The 26970-nt window shown below is 41.6% G+C and overlaps 1 protein-coding gene across 1 annotated transcript in view; it reads left to right on the top strand.

Moving 5' to 3' along the window:
* dnah2 (dynein, axonemal, heavy chain 2) overlaps positions 1 to 26970 on the top strand; it is a 179854-nt gene that overhangs the window by 4910 nt on the left and 147974 nt on the right. The window contains exons 5-10 of the mRNA XM_072687948.1: positions 894 to 1004; positions 1412 to 1650; positions 2585 to 2776; positions 7203 to 7360; positions 24362 to 24449; positions 26646 to 26851. Coding sequence (XP_072544049.1) covers positions 894 to 1004; positions 1412 to 1650; positions 2585 to 2776; positions 7203 to 7360; positions 24362 to 24449; positions 26646 to 26851 — 994 coding nt within the window. The remainder of the gene's footprint in view (positions 1 to 893; positions 1005 to 1411; positions 1651 to 2584; positions 2777 to 7202; positions 7361 to 24361; positions 24450 to 26645; positions 26852 to 26970) is intronic.

Raw genomic sequence — 26970 nt, 5'->3', positions numbered from 1 at the left:
CCTTACTGTTGGTGCCTGTGAGCTGACTCATTTACTTGCCTCACTGCTCTGTGTTGTCTCATTATTTCTCCCTCTTGTATTTCCTCTTCACTTGCCTTTGTTCTCCCTGTATGGGCCAATCGAATACTGTCATTGTGTTCCTCTGCTCTGCTCTTATTTATTTCTCTTGTTCATAACCACCCTCGCAGAATGAGCCAGCAGGCCTGGTCTTCGCAGTGATACTCCTGCCTTGTTCCCTTTAATCTTTTCATCTCGGAGTGCGCCTGGCACTTTTGGTGTCTCCTTTTTCTTCCGTCTCTTTCTCTTTCTCAGTTCATGCCTCTTAGTTCTGTTTTTTTAAATGTTCAAGTGGCACAGTAGGCGACGAAGAGATGTCCAGTAGAGAAGCAGTAAGAAAGCGCTGAAAGAAAAGGGAAATGGGGTGGGGGAGAGAACAAAAAAGGGACCAGCTCTGATAAGCCCTTTTTGGGTGACAGTATGTGTGCCACATCGGCACAAAAAAATCAAAATAAGCTGTTATTGCTTCTCCCTTATTTTTTCATATCATTACATTTCCCTTGGCTGCAAACCTGTTGTAATATCAAATCGATTTGCTCAGTAATGCGGTAAATGATGAGGTGTAATATGAACGGCGATGTGATAATGTGCTGCATTTATTAGGCTGTATTGTACTGTGTTATTGCGCAGAGCAGTGTGTGGTCTCTTGGAACACATTGCCCATACACTTGTCAATTAGTGGGCTGTGACGCTCATTTGAGTTAATTTTTTTGTGTTGTTGTTTTGACAGCCCTGTGCTCTGCGAGAAAATGCATTTCTGTCGGTTTATTTATTTATTAACATGAGTTTACTTGGCTGTGTTGCATTGTTGCTGTATTGTCTGCTCCTCTCCACAGATACCAGGTTTAAACTTGTGGGGAACACTGTGCTCTACATCCCAATGGAGGCCCTCCAGCATAGCCCAGAGGTGGCTGCCAGGGACAAAGAGCTGGTGCAGAGACTGGAGAGTAAGAGCCATTGAGGGACAATGGAGGACTAGGGGGGCTTTTTAAAGATCTAGCTCAGTGTAGCTAAGACGATTGGCATTAGCGGTGTTATGTAAATGAGTAAAATTATGTTTTTGGATTGCGCCACAAGGGCAGACACCTGGGTTAAAGGGGTGCTTCGGGATTTCCGAGTTAAAGCTATGGAAACCAGTTTCAATTAAAGTCTAAGGTGAAAGGAGGTCAGGCGGAGAGAATTGCCTCAGGGTGTTTAATCCTTAAGAGGACTAAAATGTATTCTTTCTATATCTCTGCAATCTTGTAAACCTATTAGTTATGCCAGAGAGTCTGTAATGCACACTTACTTTGCACAGTGTACATTATTTAGACATTTTCCCATTCCCCTCTGAATTGCTCCGTGTCTGTTTTAGTGGTGATGATCCATTGGACACGTCAGATAAAGGAGGTGTTGAACGCCCAGGAGACGGTAGAGATTGGGGACAGCTCTGGTCCTCTGGAGGAGATCGACTTCTGGAGGAGCCGCTGCTCTGACCTCTCTGCCATCAGTAAGCAGCTCCAGAAACCAGGAGTCTGCCACATTCAGGCCATCCTGCAGCTCGCCAAGTCCTCTTATGTGCCTCCATTCTGCAGGCTAGCCAAGCAGATCCAGGTACAGAAGAGTGTGTGTATGTGTATGTACTTGTGTGAATATGTGCGTGTTAGAGTATGAGAGAGAGAGAGAGGAAGCAGGGAGAGTGAGCGGGTCTATGCACAGGGGTAATGGTCTGAACAAGAACATTCCCTCGCTGTTGATGATTTATAGGCGGCTCCTGAACAAGTTCTCCTCACCCCTCGGAAATGAGGCCATATCACATTCGAGCATTACTATGATGAGTTGGCAAGGCTGCTCATTTAAATGGGGAGGCGGACCATGTCCAGCGGCTCTGTCTGAATGCCTAGTGTTAGGCCTGCTGTTGCCCTTCTCCTGAGACCTGTATTTTGCGGTTTATATTGCAACGAATAAGGTTTGGTTCTGTCTGGGTTTGGTTTGGTCCTAGCTCGGTGCTGAAGGGCAACTCTCAGCCAGACCTTAAGCCCTCAGCTTAATGCAGCACTGACCCTCAGAGCTGCAGCGACCGAAGGCCTCTGTTTCATAAACTCTCCGACGGCACTGGAAAATCGATATTGTCAGACTGAAATAATGAGACATTCAGAGCTGATTGACCCTCCGTTCCACTTAATCGCTGCTCTTAATGTTCGAGCTGTAGGGGGAGAGTCAGCAGTATGCAGGATCACAGCCCTGTGACAGCAGAGCTAAGCTGGGGGTTTGTAAAATACTCTTGTGAATGGTGCTACTTACATGCCGCTCAATTTAAATTGACTATTGAACTGGGTTTCGTTGAGGTAATGTAAGCCAAGAGACTAAGTGAAGTGAATTTAGGTGTTGTGAAGCCAGTCCCACTGAGCAGTATTACCCGAACCGCACTGAAGTGAATTGAATGTGACAATTGAATGGAATTGAATTAAGCTGTGTTAAGCTGATTTCAATTGAACAGAACGCGAATCTGCTCCAACTACTACTAAAGTTCTGTCTCTTCCTGCAGGATGGCACTCAGCAGGCCCAGTCTAACCTGTCCTTCCTGTCCCTGCTGTGGGAGTCGTGTGAGGAGCTGGCCCGGCTCAAACCTCGCGAGGTAGAGCCCAAACTGGCCCACATCGTCAACCTGATCCGTGGCATCTGGGTCAACTCCGTCTTCTACAACACCCGCGAGAGACTCACCACACTCTTCCGCAAGGTACTGCTAGGCCCTCATTACTGGCCAGTCCTGCCTCTCTAACCGTAGCAATCTTGATATGCACCTCAGGTCTCCTCAAATCAAATGCAATTCTCATAGTACCTCTCAGCCGACCACCAGTCACTTCTGTTTTCAAAAAGGATTGCAAACACTCATCTTGTGGTGAAGGCTTTTCAGATCCACTCCCTCCTCTAAGCTTCTCTGCTCTCAATCAGCTCGGTTGCAGCGTCTCCCTTGGAAACACACAAACCTGCGCAGCCGACCAGCGGCTGGCTGCCTGGTTGACCCCCCTCTCTCTGTTCTCAGCACTTCAAAGCCTGCTGTGCTCCAGGGCTCTGCTGTACAGATAAGCCATCAGCCGTGGCTGTGTAGCTCATGTAGCACGTGTGCTTTAGATCAGGGGTTGAGCGCCCTGCGTCTGTGCGCTACAGGCTCCTAAACACCATTCGCTCGCAGCCTCGCTCGCTTTTCATTTCCATCTCCAACTCCTCAAGAGTGGAGGGAAAAACGTTTAACCTCTCATAATTACGCTCTGACCCTTCCTCTGCTGGAATCACACACTTTCCTTGCTGTCGCATTTCACTCTTTCATTTCTTTTCTCTCTTTCATTCTCTCCTCCTTTGATAATACATCAAGGCAAGTTGGTCTGCTACAAAAACATTTGGTCTAATTGTTTCCTGAGGGGCATTGGAAGGAACGCCAGCGTAAAGCCCACATTGAGCCCACAGACGGCCGCTGTTCAAAGAGCTTTATCATCCTGCCTGGCTCGGCAATAAGTCCAGAGCCCTGTCTTTAGCCTGTCTTTTCTGGTCACATTGCAGTTTGTTCTGTGAGTCTGCAAAGCCAACAGGTTGGAGAAGTCGGAATTGAAGCCGATTACGTAAGCGGATGCTGTATGTCCCGGTGGGGGGCGGGAATAAAATCCTATCCTGTGATAACCATTAGACGTCACACTTATTTTGACCGAAAAGTCAATCATAAACATATCTATGATTTTGGACTTGCATAGAGAATCCTGGCCACTGGGTTACAGATCACAGGGTTGTGGGATGTATACCTGGGTTCAATAGGCTACCTCTGTTGAGGAAGGCCCTTAACTCTCTCTGCCCCATGGTTTTTGTAGCATGGCTGATCCTGCGATCTGACCCTAGATTCCAAAGCTGAGAATTTTTGGTCTTGACCACAAGGTTAAAGTGTGGTCAAGGAATTGGAATCAGAAGGTCGGTCCCCTTGATTGGGAGGAAGTGGCTGCCTGATGCCCCTTGTTTGTGTTCACAACTGTGAGTGTGTCCACTGTCACGGATGGGTTAAATGCAGAGGTTGAATTCCGCTGTACTTCTGTGCAGTGGCTGTAAACTGTGTTTCTAATTCTAATCTGGTTTCTTCCCTCATTTGTCTGCCTAATATTTCCATTTATTGCCTCATTTTCCAATCATGCCCTGTGCAGCTGTGATTTGCTCAGTCCACACAGATGATATTATTAACTCATGTTGTAATGCATTGGCTGGAAATTGAGGCAAGCCTTCACCTAACTAGAGTGACAACAGAAATGTTCACCTGAAAAGGCTGACAGATTTTTCCATTTAGCTCATCAGACTCTTACACAGTCTAACAATTGTTCACGTCCACAGCTCCACCAGCCCTCCCACCCTATTCTCTGTTTGTCTTTTTTTTTTTTTTTTTTTTTTAACAGTCTCACACACTCCACACTTACCTGACTTGAATGTACCACTTTGTGCTGTTCATTCTCGAGCTGCTTATGTGTCGAGAATCTTCAGCTTTGTTCAAAATCATTCTGAATGAGGGTCAGGAGGTCAAGTGTATTTCTACTAGAAGCAGTCTAATTCTTACGCACCTCTGTTTCTATGAATTCCTACTGCAAAATTGAATTTCCATTAGGTGGAATGAAAGATTCCACCGATGGATGGAAGTCCTCTCTGTGGACTTTTATGCTGTTATTCTTATAAAAATAATGGCATGATTTTTCTCACCGCTCGTCTACGGTGGCATTATGGTACTCAAAGTGCAGCGTCGCTTGCCAGGCTCTGCCGATGATCAGTGACCTGGATCTCTCGACCTGGTTCACAGAGCTGGCCTGTGCGTACGAAGTAAATCATCCTTGTATTCTGATTTAGGACTGGTTTCCGACACCCGCGTACCAAGCATAACAGCGAGAGAAACGGCAAATCTGGTGTTAGATCAGAGTGGAAGGATCATTTCTGTCGACACCCATACACTCCACTCTGTGCTCTTAATGTTTTCGTTGGCTGTGTGCAGTTGCATGTTAGCACTGGTGTGTTTAATGGAAGTGAAATGGCCCCAGTTATTCCTGCGACGGCCCAGTAAGGTTTTAACTGCTCTCTTATGGTTGAGAGCATGTCTCCCTGCAGTCACATAAAGTAATGGAAGAAAAGCATTGCTCCCTCAAGATTAGGGTTGTGCTGTGTGTGCTAGAAATAAGAAAAAGATGGAGAAAATGAACGATAGAGAGATATAGCGCAAAGCACAGTCTGCTCCAACTTAGATTTATAGCTAATAATTTCTAATCAGAGGGCATTCAAGTCATTGCCTGTGTGTGCGTCTGTGTGCATATGTGTGTGTGTGTGTGTGTGTGTGTGTATGTATACCATCTCCCCATCTGCCCTGTCTGCCCTTGAGGGCTTCAGCATTTCTTTATTTCTTTTTTCTTTGTTTTTTTTTTCTCTTTTTTTGAGCTGGTGAAGGCAATGTGGGGTTTAATATCATTTTCCAATCAGCCACTGCTAGAGGGCAAGGACTTTTGACTCTGTTGTGCTGTTCCACTTAATGCGGACTCAGAGGGGGAACGGAACGAAATGCAGCACAGATACATACAGCCTTTAGTAATCATTTGTAATAATTGTTACCAGTATTCATGGGCCGATGTCCTCCTTGTTATTTTGTATGTGAGATGCGGGGCTATACAAGCTGTCGCCTCCTCCCCGTGTCTCCGTCTCATCCCTGATATTCAACACCATCTGCCGACTTTCTTAAAGTGCTCAGCCTGTCTTTTCTCTTTATCTTCTACATCCAACGAACCATACACTCATCCCACCGCCGTACCTCTCTTTTCTAAAAAAAAAAAAAAAAAAAAAAAAAAAAAACACAAAGAAAGTGACGGGTGTTTTTTTTCCCCCCTCAGTTTTGAAAGTGAACGCGTGTTTCTTGACGCCTAGATCTACAGAGGCTCAGGATAAGAGTCTGATTATTCAAGGACTTAGAAAGCTCTTGAGAGTAAAGCTCAGGGACATATGTTGTCTTCGTTTTTAGCATCCCTCTCCTCATGTTTTAAAGGAAAAGGGGGGGAAATATTATTAACTCCTAAGCTGTTTAATGCTTTAGAACCGGCAACCCTTTGGTAAAATGAGACTCATTTACATATCAATTAATTTTTGGTGGTTCTGAAATCAAGCTGTAGAACGTATTATTCTCTTTCCTCAGCATGCGCTCGCTCACACACAGACAGAAACACACACACACACATGCCTCTCTCTTTTAGCTGCGGCACCTCGGTGCAGCACTTGTGTGTGTTTTCTCTCTGTCAGGATTAACCCACTGATCAGAGAAATGAAAGTGAATCTGTCATTTCACGTCCTCCACTTTATACATCACCTTTAATAATTATACTTTCTTCTTTCTTTTTGCTTCTCTTTTTCTCGTTTCCTCCCTCCTTTCTGTGTTTTTTTTTTAATTTTTAATTTTTTTTAAATTTTTTTTGAATGTCAGAGACTGCTAAGTGACATTAGGCATTTAAACCTGAGGGTTTTATGAAAGGAAAGCCTGTTTGATTCATAGCAAACACCTGTACACTTGGTTAATCTACACCCTCAATATAGAGGGAATTAATCCAAGGCCTGCACACATCTGGAGCTACTCAGTGTCTGCATTCAGTTCAGGTGATTAAAAGCTCGTTCATTCTCAGTATTTCTCTTCATATCTCTGTATAGGATGTGCATTCCTAAAATCTGGGAGCTGTTAAGCTCTTTTGATGATGCAGATTTACTACAGATGCATACAAAACCTGCATCTACTTAGAAAATGTTAGAGCTCTGTACACACACTCCAGTGCTCCAACACAAAAGTACTGTCTAAAAGTGCTCTCTTTTCTTTGTTTGAGATGTATTGTTTTTGATGTTGTTGTTGTTGTTGCTGTTGTTGTTTCGCTTGCTGCCGATTGAGTGAAGGAAGAAAGCCGGATAGCTTACGTTAAGCTAGAAAACACTTGAACACATTTTAAACTTTTTGCAATCAGACCAGAGTGTCTCTCTTGGTCATATTTGACATAACAGTAAACAATCAACTTATGTATTTCATGATGTATTTAATCTTTCCCTTAACAGTGGCGATTGTTGTGAGGTCAGAGATTTACACTGCTAACGTGGGCTTGTGTGTTTGTGTTTGTTTGTAGATGAGTAATGAGATCATCCGGCTGTGCTGCAGAGAGATCTCTGTGGACAGGATCTTTCAGGGCTATGTGATCTCCAGTAAACAGACCCTCAATGACTGCATCCAGTGCTGCATGTCCTGGAAGGAGCTTTACCTACATGCCTCCCAGCTACATCACAAGTAATGTGCACCACATTCAGTCATGTGACTCTATGTGCTTTCATGGTTTGCACATATTTTTAAAGCTGCCATATTTTCACAGTGGCTAGAGTTGCTAAATTCTGCTGTATACACCACAATTCACATGTTTAGGATTGCTTGTCAGGATTGCTTTTTTAAATAGCAACTTCTATATCGACACTGTCAGACAAAAACTTATAACTCCAAAATGGCAACTTTACAGGAGAAGGAAAAAACCTTCTGGACTATGAATGGTAGTCAGTGTAAATTGATTGTTATTCCAAGTCATTTTTCTATTGATCAATCTAAAAACAACTTAAATCAATGCTGTCAGTATAATGTAAAGTAAAGTTGTTTTTCATTTTGTATCAATTTTTTGGGAGAAATGGACCAATGGACAGTAAATCTTTCCTTTGAAAAGTTTTTTTCCTTTTCCTGTAAAGTAGCTATTTTGGAGATGCAAGGTTTTAGTGTAACAGCAACAGCATAATAAAATACTATTACTAATTATACAATCACTACAATATCGGCATAACTATAAATGCCATACATTTCTAGTTGTTTCTTGTGAACACTACTTTGAGACTTGGCCAGCAATTGTAATACATAGTTATACATAGAGAATACATACATATTGTATTTCTCAGTTATCATGTAATCATCTTTGTCTCTATTCACTTTCTCACAAATGATTTAAAATCTTATTTGAAGTGTAGCTTCATATCAGAATACTTTTAAACATGTATCTGCTGGGGATGAGAGAGTCAAACTTCTTAAAATATAAACACTCAAACAGTAATCAGTTTATTTTAAAATTGTTAGCATAATTCAAAATACAATCTAGCAGCTGAACCTGAGAATAAATAAGTAACTTGGTCAAACATACAAGCAGCAATCAAAAATGGCTAACATCTAAACATTTAGTGCAGTCTCACACCAACAAATTAAAGTGAAAGGATCGGTTCTATGGATCTGCCTAATTATCCGATACTCGATCCTGCTAATTTTGTTAATATCGGGACCAATTTTCGATTCTAGTATCAGATCGGTGCATTTCTAGTATGTGCACCAAGATTGCCTTTACTTTATTGAAAGCAGGTTTTCAAATCTTGGCTTGATAATGTTGTTCAACTGCTTTTTTGGCTCATATGATCTACTACTACTACGAACTACTACTATGATGTGCCGCCCTGCTCTGTAATGTATGTCCTATTATAAACCTTTCTACTTCTGCTAGCATTTTATACTGCAACCCTTATCGTTACTAACACTAACCTGGTGTGCTTTGTCTCGTATGTTAATGTTTCTCCTGCCAGACTCTTCTTCAAGCCCATCACGCATCTCACTCGTGTTCACTCAGCCCTACTCTATATCCTCTGCTTCTCTTCCTTAATCTCCTATTATTTACTGCAGGCTGTACTCTCCTTCCACAGCTTTTTGGTCCTCTCTTTTCCCTTCATTTTCTACCTTGGTTAGGCCCACTTAACCTGCCCTCTGGCTTCAGCCACTCGGCACAATGCCCCACTCTCTAAGAATGGACCTGATACCTCCTCGCAGCGAAATCGGAGTGCCAAAGCCTGGCCGTGATTGCAGCCTCCTGCCAAAGAGAACGGCACTTTGCAGTGCAATGACAGAGTATTTGCTTCAAAGTGATAGCAAGTGACTAGCGAATGACAGGGCCTTGCTGTCGCAGCATCCATTTGAGAGGAGCTCGTAGTGCTGTCTTGCCGAGTTCTTTATTGCGTTTCGGTTTAGGCTGACATTTCTCTCCTTTGTGTGCTAAAGCTCTGCAATAATGCCTCGTCACTTTTGATGCAGAATGTGCTGACAATGTCTGTAAGTGTATCTGTGGAAATTATGGTAGAGCTCTGGTCTCTGGCTTTGTGATGTTTAAAGATGCTACATGCTGGATGTTTGCATTAGAAAATGTAGATAAATAATGATACTGAAACATTAATTCTGCTACACACTACACTTTACTGCACCTATAGTGTACTGTTCACACATTGGATTTGTAATAATACACAAAATAGCTGCTTATTTTTGGACAAGAAAGTTAAAATATTTTTGTATTTTGTTTGCCAGTCAGATTCTCTTTATTAATTTGTACACAAGAGAGCCTAAAATTGATTCTATGTGTGTTTTTCATCTATTAGAGTCTATGACTGTTTATTGTCTGCCAGTTTATGGCTGGAGGACTTTATACCCTCTAGTCCACTCCTGGCATAATGGCACGGTGCCAAAAGATTCATGTTCGTTTACTCCAGAGAGTCCTATTCTAATGGCAGTACTTCTCCATAGGGACTAGACAAGCTGTGTACATGCACATAGGTGTAAGCAATGTGTGCAGTTTCTTGTAGGTGAATGGACGTTAGACATGTTTGGACATCAATTGTATTTTGGGCAAAGTTGGGTAGTTTAGAATTTTTTGATTAAGTATACTTTTATAGAATGACAATGGCAAGCTATGTACAAAGCATGCTGCTAAAGCAGCAATGGAGTTTGTCAGGGCCAGACTGTGGAATGTTTTTGTCTGGCCAAGGTCACCTGACCTAAACCCCACTGAGCATGCATTTCATTTACCAAACACAAAGCTGAAGGCTAAAGGCCCTGGAACAAGTGAGGACTGAAAATAGCCCCATTACAGACCTGGAAGTGCATCCCCATGGAAGATGCCCAACATCTAGGAATGGCTGTAGGTTGTCAGTTAGTGACTCAAAACATAAGTATTTTACTTGTAATTATGTTACTTTGTTTAGTTACTTTGCTCCGTTAAATGAGCCTATGTGCAAAGAGGAACATCACTCCCATAAGATTCATCAAATGTAGATGTAAAGTAAAGCTGATTAACTTTAATTAACATTGTTCAGCGATAATTGAAAAGTTTCTGCAATTCATTCTGATTCCTATGAGTAATGAACAACCAATATGATCAATACACCCACCAGGCATTTTTACGCTGCTGTTCCAATTCACAGTGAGCTCCATCAAAGTCAGTGTAAGCTAAACATCTTATTATTCTCTGCTTGAAAGAAAAGCTTAATATGACATCATTTATCATCTTTCGCTGCTGAGAGCAAAACAATGAGGAACAAGAAATTATTATTATTATTATTGGCAAAGGCCTCTAAAAAATAGATTTTCAGTTTCACTATATAGATCTTTGTCTGAGCAAAAGTATTGGGACACACCTCTTAATCTTCGGAATTCATGTGTTTCATTTAGTCCCATTGCCACAGGTGTAGCTAGCCATGCAGTCTGCCTTTACAAAGATCTGTGTAAGAATGGGTGGTTGTAAAGAGCTCACTGAATTCCAGTGTAGCACTATAATAGGAGCCACCATTGCAGCTGCAAGTCAGTTGGTGAAACGTCTTCCCTCCTAGAAATTCCACCATCAACTTTGAGTGATATTATTGAACACTGGAAGCATTCAGGAACCACAGCTATTTGTAAACATCGTAAAGTTCTATAGTGGGGTCGGTGAATGCTGAGGCTCATAGTGTATACGCAATAACTGCGGCGTTCCAAACCTGCTGTTAGAGCTGCAGAGTGGGGACCAACTCCAACTCCATATTCATGGCTATGGATTTAGAATAGCATGTCACAAAAGCTGCTGTTAGTGCAGTGTGTCGGTGTCCAAATACTTTTGTCCATATACATTGACCGACTCGCGTCATAGCTTTTAGAATACATTTTAAATATTAAAAGTATTAAATTCTATGAATATGCCCAAAGACTGGATTTAAAAAAGAGAGTCATTGACTGAGCAAAATGGATCCTTACTTCCTCATGGAATTATTCTTTAGTTTACTACATAGCAAGAGGAAGATGCAAATCGACAAATTAATTCAGACACTTTTTCATCATTTACCAGCGTCAGCATTCACTAGTCTCATAAACAAACCTACATTAGCCGTGTATGTCAGGCTGGAGTTCGATTGTTATTTGGCATAATGCTTTAGAAAGTAAAGGGAAATGGTGGGAAAAAAAAACTTGACTATAATTCTTGGTCCATTAACCTGCAGGTACCAGACAGTGTTTTTGCTGTATGATGAGCATTAGGCAGTTAACGCATATGGATCCTGGTTTTTAATTGTACAAAATGATGCAGCTTTTATAGTGATTCTCCAGAGAGTTCAGAGAGTCTGCAAAGTTTTAGTGGTTCAATGGCCACTGTTAATGTAATGATACTTTGTCCTTTGCATCACAACAGCAGAGTTACTACTCACTTTAATCTGCATTCAGCTTGTGTAATGATCTACAGTGTCCACTAGAAATTACTAGTGGATTGTTGGAGATCATAGTGCCCTCAAAATCCCCATAAAATTCTACTTAATTATTTAAACACTAAGAGGAGAAAAGCCAGTGTAGTCTATAGTGCCCTAAAGTGCAAATTTGGATCCAATTGGGTTATAGTCACTGTGTATATTAAACTAATTCAGATGTGTGCTAATAGAACAGGGCTGGGAAACTGAGAGCGCACAATGAGTCAGACGTGTATCTTAAACATTATACAGTCGTATAAAACGTAAGACACCCCATGAAAACCTGACATTGGATCATCATTTGAACAATATTGAGAGATATAGTAGTATGCCTAAACACATTCAGCTGAAGAAACATCAATGTAGTTAATAGAAATGCATTTTTTTGTGAGAATAAATTTAGAACCCCCCCTACATTTATTACTGATTAAATGCCTACATTTAGAATTATGTCCAGCACATCAGCTGCAGATGTTTAGAACATCCTTAAAGAGGATTTTGGACGAGTCTTGCTGTGTCTGAAACTGAGCCCCATTCACTATATAGCGCACTACTTTAATGGTCCGCCATTTTATAGTGGTGTCCAAAATGGAAATTGTAGTGCCACATTTTTTTGTGTACTGTAACAATCCCATAATGCACTGTAATATATACTGTTTCTGCACAATGTCCACACAATAGATATCGAATACCCATAATCCATTGCATTGTTTGGTTTGAAGATTCTCATGCAGTTTCTCTGATGCAGAATCAACTACCTTGTGGAATTCTGTTTCCTATAATAGTGCTCTATATAATGGTCTGGATTTTGACATGCATTATAGTGATAATGGTGAATAGGCCACAGTTGTGGACACAGCCTTTGCCTCATTTAGACCTCAGACCTTTAGGCTACGTTAAGACAGAAAGTAAGGTGACCCAAATCCGATTTTCTCACCAAAGCCGTTTATATTTTTTAGGCTGTTTACACTGTCTTTTTTTATTACCCTTATTATATTTTTATACCTTCAGAAAGCAGGTTGTAGATGCAGATTAGTCTGGAAAGTGATTTAAGAAGATCTTAGAACTTAGAAATCAGTCCACAAAATAATTACCTTGCAAATAATAGGACGTCTTCCTCAATTTTATGTTTAGTTATTTCACCTCCATCTCTCAATATTGTTCAAATGTCTATATATGCTTAAATATGCTCACAAAAAGATAGGATTTCATAGTGTGTCCTACTTTTTTCAGATGATCGTATCTATATTTGAGGTACTGTGGCTTGTTGTGCAGTGGAAAAGTATTTTGGATTTAATGTAATACAGGAGGTTCTGTTCTACAGTGAGAATTTAATTTCTCCTCCAGACCATAAAACAGACATTGAGCTCCGTCATGCATATTTGTCATGCATATGTTGGGTGATGGATAGTGGGCATTAACCATCCTCAATTTGCAGAATAATGGCTAGTTAGTCTACCTCAGCCACAGGTTAAAGCACAGGTCTCGATTCAGAAGGAAGTGGCATGTTCAGCCAAGCCACCACTTGTTTGTCACTAGGTTTGCTGATCTGGGGTCTAAGCTGATGTGAGGGAGGTTGTTGATTAGTGAGTCTGGAGCCTCTTGAGTGGTGTTTAATTATAGCAGGGTCGGATTGCTGCATTCGAGCTTGGGCCTGCTTGCTCTCCTCAGGAGCACTCTGCAGGCCTACAGCTTCAATCCTACACAGGAGCAACCAACCCCATCGACCCAATTACAGCCAGTGCTTAGTTCCAGTCCAAAACCCTGGAGGGGGCATGGCTATTGCTGGACTGATGTTCTCACAGGAGTCCACCTCTCTCAAGACATTTCTTAAGAAACTTTACCAACGTCAACCATTTAAATTTGCATTCATTGTTTTCAAGGATCTACTGTAGGCATAGTTAGAGCTGAAATGTTCTTAACATTAGTTTTATACAGGATTAGTGTTTTGTACAATTTTTGAAGGATGAAGGTAGGAGGCAAGGCGCACCATGCAAAAGTTTGTGCAGCCCAAGATATTTGAGCGGTTACCTTTTACCAGGGTCTCCCACCTTAATTATCTTGTTAGGGTGATGGCCATGTCCACAGTCATTAAGAAAACAGCCAGGTGACTCCTCAAAAGTGCTGCCTAGCACTATTAAACATTAAAATCATCAATGCTTCTGAAGGTCTGAATTGCTATACATACTCTTAATTATAATGCAGATCATGTACATACCCTAAAACTGCTGTTACTTAGTAGCACACTGGAGGAATCAAACCATGGACTGGACCAAAGAAAAGGGGAAAAAAGTTTCCCTACCACAAAATAAATGAAACAGGAATCCAGTACACTTCCAGTACAGTAAACTTCCCTGCCAATAATCAAATACATGAGGTGACACCTGCCCTCTAGGGTAGGGTCATATATGGTGCACCTCTCTTACAGACAGGAATAATCAGGCCTCTTGTGAAAACAGAGTTGACTGGCAAACATATCAAACATAAGCACACCAACACAAGAGATACAACCTCCTGCGTCATAGTTGTGAGTGTATTGGCAGGTTACCCAAACAAAGCACACTCTAACACAAGTGGCGATCTCCTAAAACTAGGAGCTACTGGTAAAATACCTAAAAACAAAGCGTATCCCTTACATGTGGTCATGAACGCTAGTAATATCCCCAGACTAAAACACTTCTAACATAAACGATTAAGAATAACCAAAACTGAAAAGCACAGCACAGTATGATAGCAGTCATTTACTCGACTGCTGTCTTTACTTTTGCCTTTAAAGGATGTCCTCCTCTCTTAATTACTCTAACCAGGACACTCATTATTCAGAGAAAGAGAGACAGACACACAAATGCACAGAGAAAGTGCTCAGTTTTGCTAGAAAGGTAAATCAAAATCCTTGTTTTACTGCAAAATACCTTTAGGGCCTTGTTCAGATGTATCTAGATAATTATTTATTATCTAGATAATAAATAATGCTCTTTGCCTTCCGGCCACAAGAAAATAACATTTTTGGTCAAACTGGAAACTGGAAAATTGAGCTTTTTGAAAACAGATTTTTGAGAACACAGAGATTTATGAAAATGCTGATGTCACAACGCATGCATGTTTCTGACTCAAAACCTAATAACACTCTATATAGTGAACTATATCATAAAACGGAAGTCTTCAGACATCTTACAATGTCTCCACACAGATAGTACTAGAAGTAGTACCCCCAAGAAAGACTTTTGCAAGGGGAATGGGTATGTATACAATATATATATATATATGCATGGGGAATGTATACGAAGTGGCACAAATTTGGGCACCCTATGTAGTGTGTTTATTATATCTTATTAGTTAAGGATTGGCAAAATTGCTCTTTCCAATGAATCAGTTACATACCATACACTCAGTCTAACAGTGAGTTTACGTTTTAGACACATAGATTGAAACAACCCTCTAAGGAGAGATTAGACTTTCTATGCTTTGCAATGTATTGGCTGTGAGAGTGGGTTGCCTGGGTAAAGGTGACAGCTCTATAAATTGGTAAAGCTCAGTCTGAACAAGCCTAAGTACTGAGCAGAGAAACACCTTGTTCACTTCTCTTTTAGATATGACAGAGAGACTGTCACCCCCAAAACACACACGCACAGTTCATACCTCAGTCTTGTGGAGTTCAGTGGTAGGGCATTGTCTGAGAGGGGTTGGGTGAAGAGACAGATGCAAGACCCTGTTTTAGCTATTATGTGCTGGCTGCGGGGGAGTTGTGTGTGCGTGTTTGCGTCTAGGTGAGAGTGTGAGCTTTTTGGCTTGCGGTGTGTTTGAAGAGGGAATTTATCCCTGTGTTGATCGTGTAGCTAAGATTTTTGTGATTTTCAGCACAAAGCTATCCTAATTTGAGAAACAGGCTACTGTACAATATTAGAATAAATGAAATAGTACTGGGTTAAAAATGTAAAAGTATTCATTCACTCATTTAGCTTGATCCTTGTCAAAGTTGCTCAGGCCTTCATGACTGCTCATTCCTTTCACATCCAACATGTCGATAATAGGAACCTGTTGAGTAAGCATTTATTGTCTATCCCAGACCTTGACAGGCCAAAAACTCAAATAAAAGGCTATTAAGAGCCTGTTTACACCTGATATTACATCAGATCACATTCGGAATTCACTTATCTGCATGGAAAGACAGTTGTAAACACCCCAAAACAAATTCTAATAGAATTGAGATCGGATCACTCAAATCACATTCGTAAGGTGATCAGAGATGAATGTCTTTAAACAGGTGTAAACGGTGAATGCATTTCTGTGATCGGATTCTGCCAGGCAGTTGAATACAAGTCAGAGTTACTGTGGATTTTGGCTTCTTTAGTAAACCCCCCACTGTTCCTCTAAGGTGTTCACAGTCTCCTGGAGCAGGACCATTTTGATGAGAATCTGCTTACAGGAAGTAAAACTGAAATGACCACACTTTGGTGTGCTTTTTATGCCGCAAGGTAAAATCGGATCTCGTCTGGTCACTCTGGGGACACATTTTAATGACGAGTGTAAAACAGAATGTGGTCAAAGTAGATCCAGATACTGTCTGGATACAAATTGCATGTTAATGCCTGGTATAAAAAGGCCCTGAGGGTGTCAATCAGTGTTCTGTAGACTCTGCTCAGGTATAAATGACTGCCTCACACCACATTGGCATGCTTTCATTCCATTCATGATGTAAAGGAACTGCTTCCCACACATTCTTCACTCTTTGCTGATCTCCTGTAGTCCACAAAAATACAGATATTTTTAAAAATGGAGGATTTTGTCTGTTTTGGCCTCCCAACCACACCACAATGGTGTTTGTGATCATTGAAAACATTTTTTCAGGTGGAGAGTTTTTTAAAACTGTTGAGTGTTTTCAGAGTCGTCGTGTGGATGGGGAAAATGCTGAAATCACAAAACACATGCAGAATTCTGGTTGAATCTCAAACACCTCCTTACTTCCTGTATAGTGAACTGCAAGTCATAAAACTCAATCACCTACACACAGATAGTACTAGATTTCAGATTTCCACATATGAATAATGTAAATACTGTTTGATTACAGATAAAACCCTCTGATTAGATTTAGAATCCCTAATTTCAAGACCTGCACAGTACGCTACAAGCTTTTGTGTCTATGTGGATTTTCCTGGACCTTCTTGTCCACACATTTCCCAAAACAGTGCCTCTAGTTGTCAGTGCTGCTTTAACCTGGTGATTGTGTTGCCATGGCATCACCTGAACTTCATCACTTCCCAACCTGCTCCATCTATGGCATTGCCTGCTGTGGTTATCCACTAAAAGAAGACATCCGAAATAGTTGCTACACATCAGTGTCTTGCTAAACATCTTGGTATTGTATAAAGCGAACCTCTGTGTGTGCTCTGTAAAGCATGTGGGACCGGTTTGATCCTCTCATGCTGTTAGTGTCAGTGTGCTATTACCGGCACAAGCACAAAGAACAGAAAACCCCCAGCAAATCAGCCACCACCTTCAGCTCTTACTGCAATATAGCAGGTGCTGAGCGCCTAAGTGCGGAATCCCCACCATAGAGCTCTGTGCAAAATGCATTAAGACAGAATATCGATCAAAGCAGGGCCTTGGTTAGATCAGCAGGGATAGCCATGAATCAAAAGGTTGAATGTGTGTGTATGTGTGTGTGTGTGTTTTCCCTTACTCAGTGTTTCACCATGGTGGGAGTTGTGTGTAAGCAGAGATCAGTTTATTTGCTTTACTCAACCCCCAGCGGATCAGTCGATATGGGACGTGTGTGTGTGTGTGTGTGTGTGTGCTCTCGTCAGTTTGTTTGTATGTGTATAAGTCTGTGAATCTGTGTGTGTGTGGATACATGTGTGTATTCTTGACCATGACATTCTGACACATGATTAATGGGGTGTTGGCTGCTGCCTGCCCTCTCTCCTTTGTCCTCTTGGTGGCCTCTCTATCATTCCCTCTCTCACTCTGTTTTTCTCTCTTATTACTTTCCAATCTCTCTCTCTCTCTCTCTCTCTCTCTCTCTCTCTCTCACTCTCTTTCTTTCTCTCTTGCGCTCTCTCTTTCTCTATCTCTCTCTCTCCCTCGCGCTCTCTCTCTCTCTCCTTACATCTTACCTATTTCTACCCCCCCACAGTTTTCACCTATTTCTAATGCTGTTCTCTCTTTCTCTGTCTCTCTGTCTTTCTTCTTGATCTTATTTAATTATAGAGTCAATCATGTTAGATTTCCCAGACAATGCCTTTAAAAGGTTGCTCAGTAAAGAGCATGGTAGGACTCTGTGGAAGTCTTAATGAAGTTTAACCCTCTCCTCAGGCCCCAGGCTCTGCCTCAGCTAATGATGGACTGGAGCTGAATCTTTGGAGGATTTCTAAAGCAGCGATAGCCTCATAAAATACCACTAATGGTTGTAATGATTGCCATGGTACCAACCGCTCCCCCTCATTGCTTAGGAAAACCAACTTGCAAAGAGTGTCATGTGGATTGTGGGCATATATACACTATATGGACAAAAGTATTGGGATACCTGCTCATTCATTGTGTCTTTTAAAATAATAAGAAACAATAATAATAATACCCTATAAAGAGTATTAAAAAAGAGTTTATCCTGCTTCTGATGGTGTAACTGACTCTAGGAAAGACTTTGAAAATCACATGCCGTCATTAATCTCCTCAAACCAGTGGTCAGTACTTCCAAGAAAATTGTTGTTTTGTTTAGCAGAGAGCGGAGAAGCAGCTGACCTGAGATGCTGATCCAGAGGTAAACTGTGCTGTAGCAAAGTAGAGCTGATCTTCACACTTGATCTTCACACTTCACACTTTATACTTGACTTTAATATCTCACTACTTGACAGTTACTACTGTAAGGACATAAGTATGTTTTTCCCTTCATTTCACCTGTCAGTTGTTTTATTGGTATGGCTGATTGGGTGGGTTATAGTCAGAACAGTAAGACCTGAAGTTCAAAGACAAAATGGCTTCTGAACTTGACCTCAAAAGAGAAATTTATATCAGAAACTGAACTGAAGGAGCAGCTCTTCCCTTCTGACGCAAATTTAGAGTGGTCAGGTTGAAATCTGCAATTTCAACGTTATGTTTACACCTATATTTTAGTTATATTTTGGTACGCCTAGATTTTGGTGGTTGGTGTGGCACGACAGATCACACCACTACCTGCCAGTGAGCTCCCACACCATGTGGGAGACAAGGGTTTGAGTCCTGGTCTGGGTGACTATGCAGCTCTACACCAATAAGTGTCTATGGGCAAGACTCCTAACACTACACTGGCCAATCACTGTAATATGAGTAACCTTGTAAGTCGCTCTGGATAGAAGCATCAGCTAAATGCTGTAAATATAAATATATTTTAATGTGGATAATCCCTAACAGGATATAATCCTAGAAACGACCAAGTGTAAACAGGATCTTGACATATTGCTTATCATATCGCTTGCATACTTATAGTTTCCAGCACTTCCTTTGCTTTTTTTCAGTCCATCAGTTGGGGTGGAGTTTAAATGTTCTAGACACATTCACTATGTTTGTGGACACCTATTCTAATCAAAGCATTCAGGTACTTTAAGTTGCACCCATTGCTGACACAGATGTGCAAATATGTACACACACAGCTTGTGTAGTCCCAGTAGGGAAGTATTGCCAACAGAGTAGGCCTTTTTAGAGCAGATAAACAGGAACCTATTGTCACCATGCCTAATGCCAGGCGTGGGTAGAGGGGCTCCCAGCAATGAGCTGTCGAGCAGTGGAACTGTGTTCTCTGAAATGATAGTGCGCCATCCAATACTTTTCAGATAAGTTGGGAGTTGGGGGTGAGTCCCCTAACGCTCTTGTCGCTAAATGCAATCAAATTTCAAAGCAATGCTCTGAAATCCAGTAGAAAGCCTTCTTCCCTGGACAGTAGAGACAGTTACTCCAGCATTAGCAGGATAGACTTTTTGAATACCCTTGATTTTGAAAGAAACAATGAATGAGCAGGTGTCCCAATAATTTTGTCCATATAGTGTGTGTGTGTGTGTGTGTGTGTGTGTGTGTGTGTATATATATATATTGATATTTGTTTTTGGATGCAATATCACACTAATAAGATATTAGCTTCTTTCTTTCTCTCTTTTTATCTGTCTCCCCAAGGAGAGGAAATTTTCGGTGCACTGTTGGTCAGCAAGGGAGATGAGTTCTAAGCTTTCATGTGAGTCATTGTAATCGGGTTTTATCATAGCTTATGTGAGGCTGTAACTTGTTCAAAGGGACGCGACCCCAGAGCACGGTAGAGCCAAATAGAATAAACACAAACATGGCTTATCGCTCGTCTGTAATCGCCGGTACTACCGAGACATGACATTCACCTACGTGTCCTCCCATGTGTTTGGACAGCGCATTCATCACTGGAGAGCTACAGCTCTACTGCTGGCCTTATTGGATCATCTCTCTCTCTCTCTCTCTCTCTCTCTCTCTCTCTCTCTTTCTCTGTGTCTCTCTCAGCTGTCTCTCCTTTACCCTCGCTTTCAACCTTGCTCAACGTTCTTCATTCTGCCCCTCTTATTTTCCCTCAGTCTTCGTTTAGGAGTCCCCATTACCATCATTATTCATTCTTGGAGCATCTCTCTCCCTCTCCCTCTGTCTGTGTGGTTTCTCCACTGTGTGTGCGTTGTGTGGCAGAGACGTGCCGTGGTGCATTGTTGCTCCTCTTGCAGGCGACTCAATAAGCGTGCCTTAATTAGCTTGCAAATTGGACGGATTTACACTTCCCCATGTGCAAAAGCATTTTTTATTGGCCCCGTTTATCACCCAGGTTAAGGGTCCAGCCATCACGCTGACCGCTATTTACAGGAGAAATTAAGTCTACTGTACAGCGCTCTGCTGCCCTGGCCAGTTCGGTAATGGAGGCTATCTCATGATTAGAGGAAAGAAGAATAAGGTTGAGATATAGCACACATCCTGCGAGCCCTGCACCACTAAATGATTCAGAAAGACTGATTACGGGTGCCTATCTAGCAGCAATCCGCTTTTGATGTGTTTTTGAAGCACATTCATTTATTTCTGTTTTTCAATTTCAGCCCTCATACTGTGGAATATTATCTCTGCATGGTAATCATATGCCGAAAATCTGAATTTTCTAGTAATCCCAGGCAACAATTTTCATTTAATAATACATATTACAATTTCTCTGATTTTTCCAAACACCATTTGGCTGTAAAAGAAAAAAGAGATCTGTGTTTTAAAGCACAAAGGTGACCCCCCCCTCTTGCCCCCTTCCACCTGTCTTAGAATTAAAGTGCATGTATGTACGCATATTGTTTCTCGCACACGCTCCGAGTGTCTGAGTAACACATGAAAGGAATAACAGCAAATCTCTGGGAAACAAATCATTCAAAATGATGAATGTTGTGCTGCATCTCGACATCAGCTTCTAATCAGAGCGTGTGCTGAAATAAAGCTGTCTGGGCTTCAAAGAGCTGTGAGAAAGAGAAATGGCCAGTTCAGGCCTTTGGTTCCATGGAAGGACTCCTTTCTCGCTCTACCCGTAATCCTCTAACCCCCTGCCCTCCATGGAGGCCCTGCTCCCCCAGAGACACATGACTGAGAGTCACACTATTCGTCTATACTGCGACATGTCTGCCTCACTGCCTCCCACAGACTAGCTTTTTTCATCTCTCTCTGTTTCTCTGTCTCTCTCTCGTTCACTCTCATAACTTCTTTCTTTCAGCCTTGCTCAACCATTCGCTCCCTCAAGGCATTGCAGTTCAATTGAGTTGAGTTGTATTGAGCTTAGTTTTTGCCAGCATCAAAATAGGACAGATTGCAAACATGTAGGGCCAGATACGTGAAGATTAACAGTTACAGTATTACACAATGCAACACGTGTATGAAGTGACCGGGTGTAAACGGGGTCTTCATCTAGCTTGAGAATCAGGATTATACCTGGGTAAAGCCAAGTTACACAGAAGCACAATTGTAAACGCACCCAAGACTGTAAAACAGATACAAATCCAATCACTCAAACAACTTCAGAAGGTGGTCTGAGGCGCATTTGAGCCACATGTTATAGTCGTACACATCCGTCTCTCCATCCAGTCTCCCAGTACATCCAAAACTTTTTCCAGTACTGAACTCAGTACAGAACCGAAACATCAGTAATAATTGCTATGTAACTGCTCATCTCATTATGCTCGATCCAAATAGATCAAAATAGGCTTTTAATAGGTGGGTGTATGTGCATCAAGACCTGCCAGTGTGACCAAACATGTATGAAAACATATATATAACATATAAACAATATAATTAATGGTGCCAATAAAAAAAACTGTTTACCATGGCATAATCAATGAGTCCAAATGTGGAAGTTAAATACCATGAACCTCAAACGCTGTTGTCTTTTCTTTGAAAAAGTGGCTTCTGTGAGCAGTCATGGTCACGTAAATCAGCCCACCGTAAAAGTGAATCCACATGTTTCATTCTGATGGCAAAATAACAGGGTTGTAAATAGTCCTGTTAAACCGCATCTGGGCAATTTCACCCCAACTAAAGTCACATACTCTTTATATATCAAACAACTTAAAATACTCAGTTAGTGCATTTATTGCCCCCTTTTAAATCCACTTCAGCTACTTATTGGGGTCCTTGAGGTGAACTTATAATTATTAGTTACTTACTCTGTGAATCTGTCGGTGTGTCTAATGAACCCATCCCACAGTATTGCAGGCTTTATATGAACGAGGGAAAAATTTTAACTCTGTTGTCTGTCTTGTTGCAGCCACATACTTACATGCAGGTATAGTCAGAGGCTGCTTATAGGAAGAATGCAGTACATCATTTAGAGGTACCGTTCTTTGCAGCTGTTTCAGTCGGGGGGGGGGTCTCCTGCTGATGCTGCTGTTTGCGATTTGGTAACTGAGATGTTCAGAAGGGAATTTAAAATGTTTTAAAGCTACACAGATCTCTCTGATGTTCAGACATTCCTCACTGTGAAGAGGAAAGTGCACTTTGCTCTCAACTTCAGCTGCCTTACAGTGGCCATATATTCTGCTTTTTATGGGGTACCATAAACCTAATGTGTCTCTGCTTTGTGTGAGACTGCAGAAATACCCTGTATATCGTTTGTGTCTCCAAAACTGTAACAAGAAGGAAATACTTTTAATGCAGGTTAAAATGACACGTTAATTCCAAGTAATTATGAAATAAAAGTATAATTTCTACTGGTTCTGTTGGATTAGGAGGCTCTAATTATGTCCTACATAAAATGAGCTTTTTTTTAATTAAGTCAAGTCAAGTCAAGTCAAGTGGGTTTATTGTCATTTCAACTACATACAGAGTACACAGTGAAACGAAACAAATAGATTATAAGTTTTGTTTGACTTCAAATAAAATGAAGGATGCTTGTCACATCTGCAACAATGTAAATGGAGGGTCCTTCTGTCCGGCAGGTTGCCTGTTCGATCCTCTGAACCCACAGGACATGACAGAAGTGCCCTTGAGAAAAACACCTAACCCCCAACTGCTCCCTGTGTGCTCACTGTCCTCCTAGTGTGTGTGCGCTCATGGATGGGTTAAAGGCAAAGGTCAAATTCCTATGTGTGCAGCACGAATGGTGATTGAGTGGATCTTCTTTTTCTTCATCTTCAGATAAACAAACCCCACAATTCAGACTTATATGTTTAACATCAGGATTAGATGTCTCCCCAAGGCATGGTGTTTTCTGCTAGGATTTCCTGATACTTGAGTGAATCTATCTTGCCCTGCACGCGCTGCAGGTTTCCAGAAGAAGCATAGCACCCCAGAGCAGCACCAAGCCACTGCCATGCTTTACTGTAGACAGGGTATTCTTTTCAGCGTATGCTTCATTCTTCCTCCTCCAGACATACTGCTGATCCAATGGCTTGAAAAGGTTCATTACAAAACTTATAGCTAATGTTTAGCTAATAAACCTAAAAAAAACAAAAAGATCAGACAAATACCATAATTAAAAAAGACTGCAAATAAACTAACAAATCTATAATTGTTGCAATTCTATTTCAATACTCAATTTTGTTGAATGTTTTTTTTTGGTACTGCATTGAAAGTGTTTAGTGGAATTCTACTGCAGTCACTACCAGGCTAGAGTTTCCAGAGCGCTGTTTTTTGGCCCAAACTGGTCATGACATAATGAATGTTCTAGTGCCCAGAGTGTGCTGTCCTGAGACTGACCTTTCTTTTGGAACATCATAATCCCCGTTTTGGCCAAATTTTTGATACATTTTCCGGATTCATGTCTTTTTTTCAGACTTTTTTTTTTCTCTGACCCTTGTGTGTGTGTCCGTGTGTGGCCCAAGCCTCCTATTGTTTTGTGAAACAGCCCTGCTAAATGCTCTGCTCTTTTTCTCCCTCACTCTTTCACTCTCTCTCACCCACCCAGCACAGCTCGGCTAAAGGTGTTTGTCTCCTCTGTGGTGAGGATTACCTTTCCATCAGGAAAAGAATGAAGTGTGAAAAGCAATCTGAGAAACGCCAGCCTGACTGATATAGAACTTTGGCGGATGCAATTATGCCAATGACAGATCATTTCTGACCTTATCCTTCGCTGCTATGGATGGAGGTTTGCTGTTGCTGTTGTTTTGTTTTTCTACTGTGCACAGTTGAAGCCTTGCCTTGGAGCGATGGCATGGCAGAGTTAACCACTTCTTTCCTTACTGTGAGAGCAAAGTATTTATTCCCCCTCTTCATCACTTCCTTTTTCCCTTTGGGTTAGGTTTTCCTCTGTAGGCTGGGTGCTTGACCAGACCAGCATCTTTGCTTTGGTGGACGCCTTTATTCAGAGATGCAAAGATCTGCTGGAGGTGAGCAAATAATCCTTTCACAAAGACACACTGAGCTCAGCTAAGGTCACATAGAAACAGATCAAGGCCAAATATGATCCTTTCATTTATTATCTATTATCCTACGTCTTTGCAGAAGTGTTCGGATCTGTAGAAAGAGTTGCATTGACTTAATGTCAAGTACTTCACTGACTATGAAAAAGTCGTGCAGGGTCATTATTTTATTTTATATTATTATTGCTGTGAGGATTTAATTGCATTCCATTGTTGGATGATCACCACCACACCCTATCCCAGACTCCCAAACTCATCCTAAAAGTATCCCGTCGTTCCAGAGAACACAGTTCCACTGCTCCACAGCTCAATGCTGGGGTCTTTCTACCCCTCTAGCCTACACCTGGCATTAGGCATGACACCTATAGGTTCATGTTTATCTACTTCAGAGATTCCCAGTCAATTACCAGTACTTCTCTACAGGGATTAGACGAGCTGTGTGTGTGCATATGCACATCTGTGTTAGCAATTGGTGCAACTTAGAGTAGCTGAATGCATTTATTAAAAGTGGTGTCTAAAAGGGGTGTACATCATCTTTTTTGGTGGATAACCACTAACAATAGTTGTTGATATGTGAACTAGACCATGCAAGATACCATAATGCTAATCAGTTAATGGAGGGGTTGAAGAGTGAGGACATTCAGGTGATTTACATGATCTGAAAATGCATTACCACAAGTTTTGATATTCAAGTAATCATAATAATTAACAGGGTGATTGTTTAAAAAACAACAACAATTTAGCAGCCCACAAAGACATACTCGTTCGAAAACTGTTAAAATGATACCCATGCAAAGTTACAGGAGTTTCTTCTTTAGCTGTTTTTTTTTTAAGAGCTATCACAGCTCACCAGTACAGTTTTGGATTATTGGATTGTTATGAAATATATTTTAACTGTTTCTGAACCCAACCATCCACAGCTGGAGTAGTTTACAACTAGCTAACATCAGCTGAACACATTGAACCTTGAGGCGGAGGGGCTACAACAGCAGAAGATCACGTTAAGTTCCACTTCTTTCAGCCAGGAACAGAAAGCTGAGGCTGCAGTGGGCACAGGCTCACCATAACAGCCCAGTTGAAGAAAGAAAAGCATACCCTGTTCTCGACAGTCTGAGTCTAGGCAGTAAACAGCATAAATCCTGGTCCCAACCTGTCTTGTGAAAACAGTCCGGGCTGGTGGAGGTGGTGTAATGACATGGGAAATTTATTTTTCTTGGCTCTGATTTTCTGATTTCTCTGACTTCCATCACGCATTGGACTACCAAGTAGTACCATCCAGATACTAGTCACACAAAGTGACCTGGTGCAAACAGGGTCAATGAGTTTCCGTGTTCTGTAGTGGATCCCGGTCACGGTTCCCAGTCACCAGGTCTGAATACAATAGAACCCATATTTCTGATGTGATAGAATAGGAGAGCTTGAAAATCCACAAACATGTTTTGATGCAATCATGTGAACACAGACCAGAAGCTTAAAGGAATGTTCCCAGCATCTCGTGAAATCCATGCCACAGAGATTTACATACCCAGTATTACAGTGGTCAGTAATGCTGCATGTGAACACCAGAATGAATTGTGATGACCGAATGACAGAATGTCCCCGTCTGACTAGTGGGAACATGGATGCAAATTCACCAGCTCTGTCAGTTCATTAGGCTGCTAAATGACCAATAAGTTCTGTTCTGCAATGTTCTGTATTCTGCATGTGAAACACAACCACACATGTCACTGTCTCATGCACACACACACATGCACACCCAAACACACAAGCACACCCTCTCACATGCCCTGGGATGTTCTAATCATACAGTTCATTAGAGGGTCACTGTTATCAGCGTTCACTCCTCTGTCTTATAGCTAACCTAATGAGAACAGGCAGTGGCAGTTAGTAAATGCATATTGGAAGGGGATCTTACAGCTGTTATTGTTATCTAGTGTTAAACAAACTTTAGCTTAATTTGAATGGATTTCATCACCAGCCAACACAACCTGTTGTATCTGTGTACTGAAACCTTACCTAGTCCTTTTTGTCTTTATATGATTTCCAGTCTTTTTGATCTCATTGATCTCATATTCTAGACTTCATGTTTTAGATGTTGGCTCTTACATTCCTGGCATACACGTCTGTCTCTCCTCTTCTCTCTCCTTTTCCTTTTCGTCTCAGGTGTGCGAGTGTCAGCAGCAGTTTGCCCGTCGCAAGGAAGGCGAGCAGATGCCGTTGCCATGCTTTGCAGGGCGCCAGGGGGCGGAGGTCACCCGGAACCTGCTGGAGATTGAAGCCACCTTCGACAAGAGTCTGCAAGTCCTGCGCTCGGTGTGCAAGGGCATACTAGATGTCAAAAACACCTCCTGGCGTGATAACTATAACAGGTAGGACGTGTGCATGTGAGTGTGTGTGTGTGTGTGTGTGTGTTTGATGTAATGTTTAAATCAGGCCCTTTGTCTGGTTTTGTGGTAAGTTACCTCAGTGAGCTGCATGTTTGAATATG

The sequence above is a fragment of the Salminus brasiliensis genome, chromosome 9, assembly GCF_030463535.1.
Source record: "Salminus brasiliensis chromosome 9, fSalBra1.hap2, whole genome shotgun sequence".
Classification (NCBI taxonomy): Eukaryota; Metazoa; Chordata; class Actinopteri; order Characiformes; family Bryconidae; genus Salminus; species Salminus brasiliensis.
This window is presented reverse-complemented; position numbering and strand designations above follow the sequence as displayed.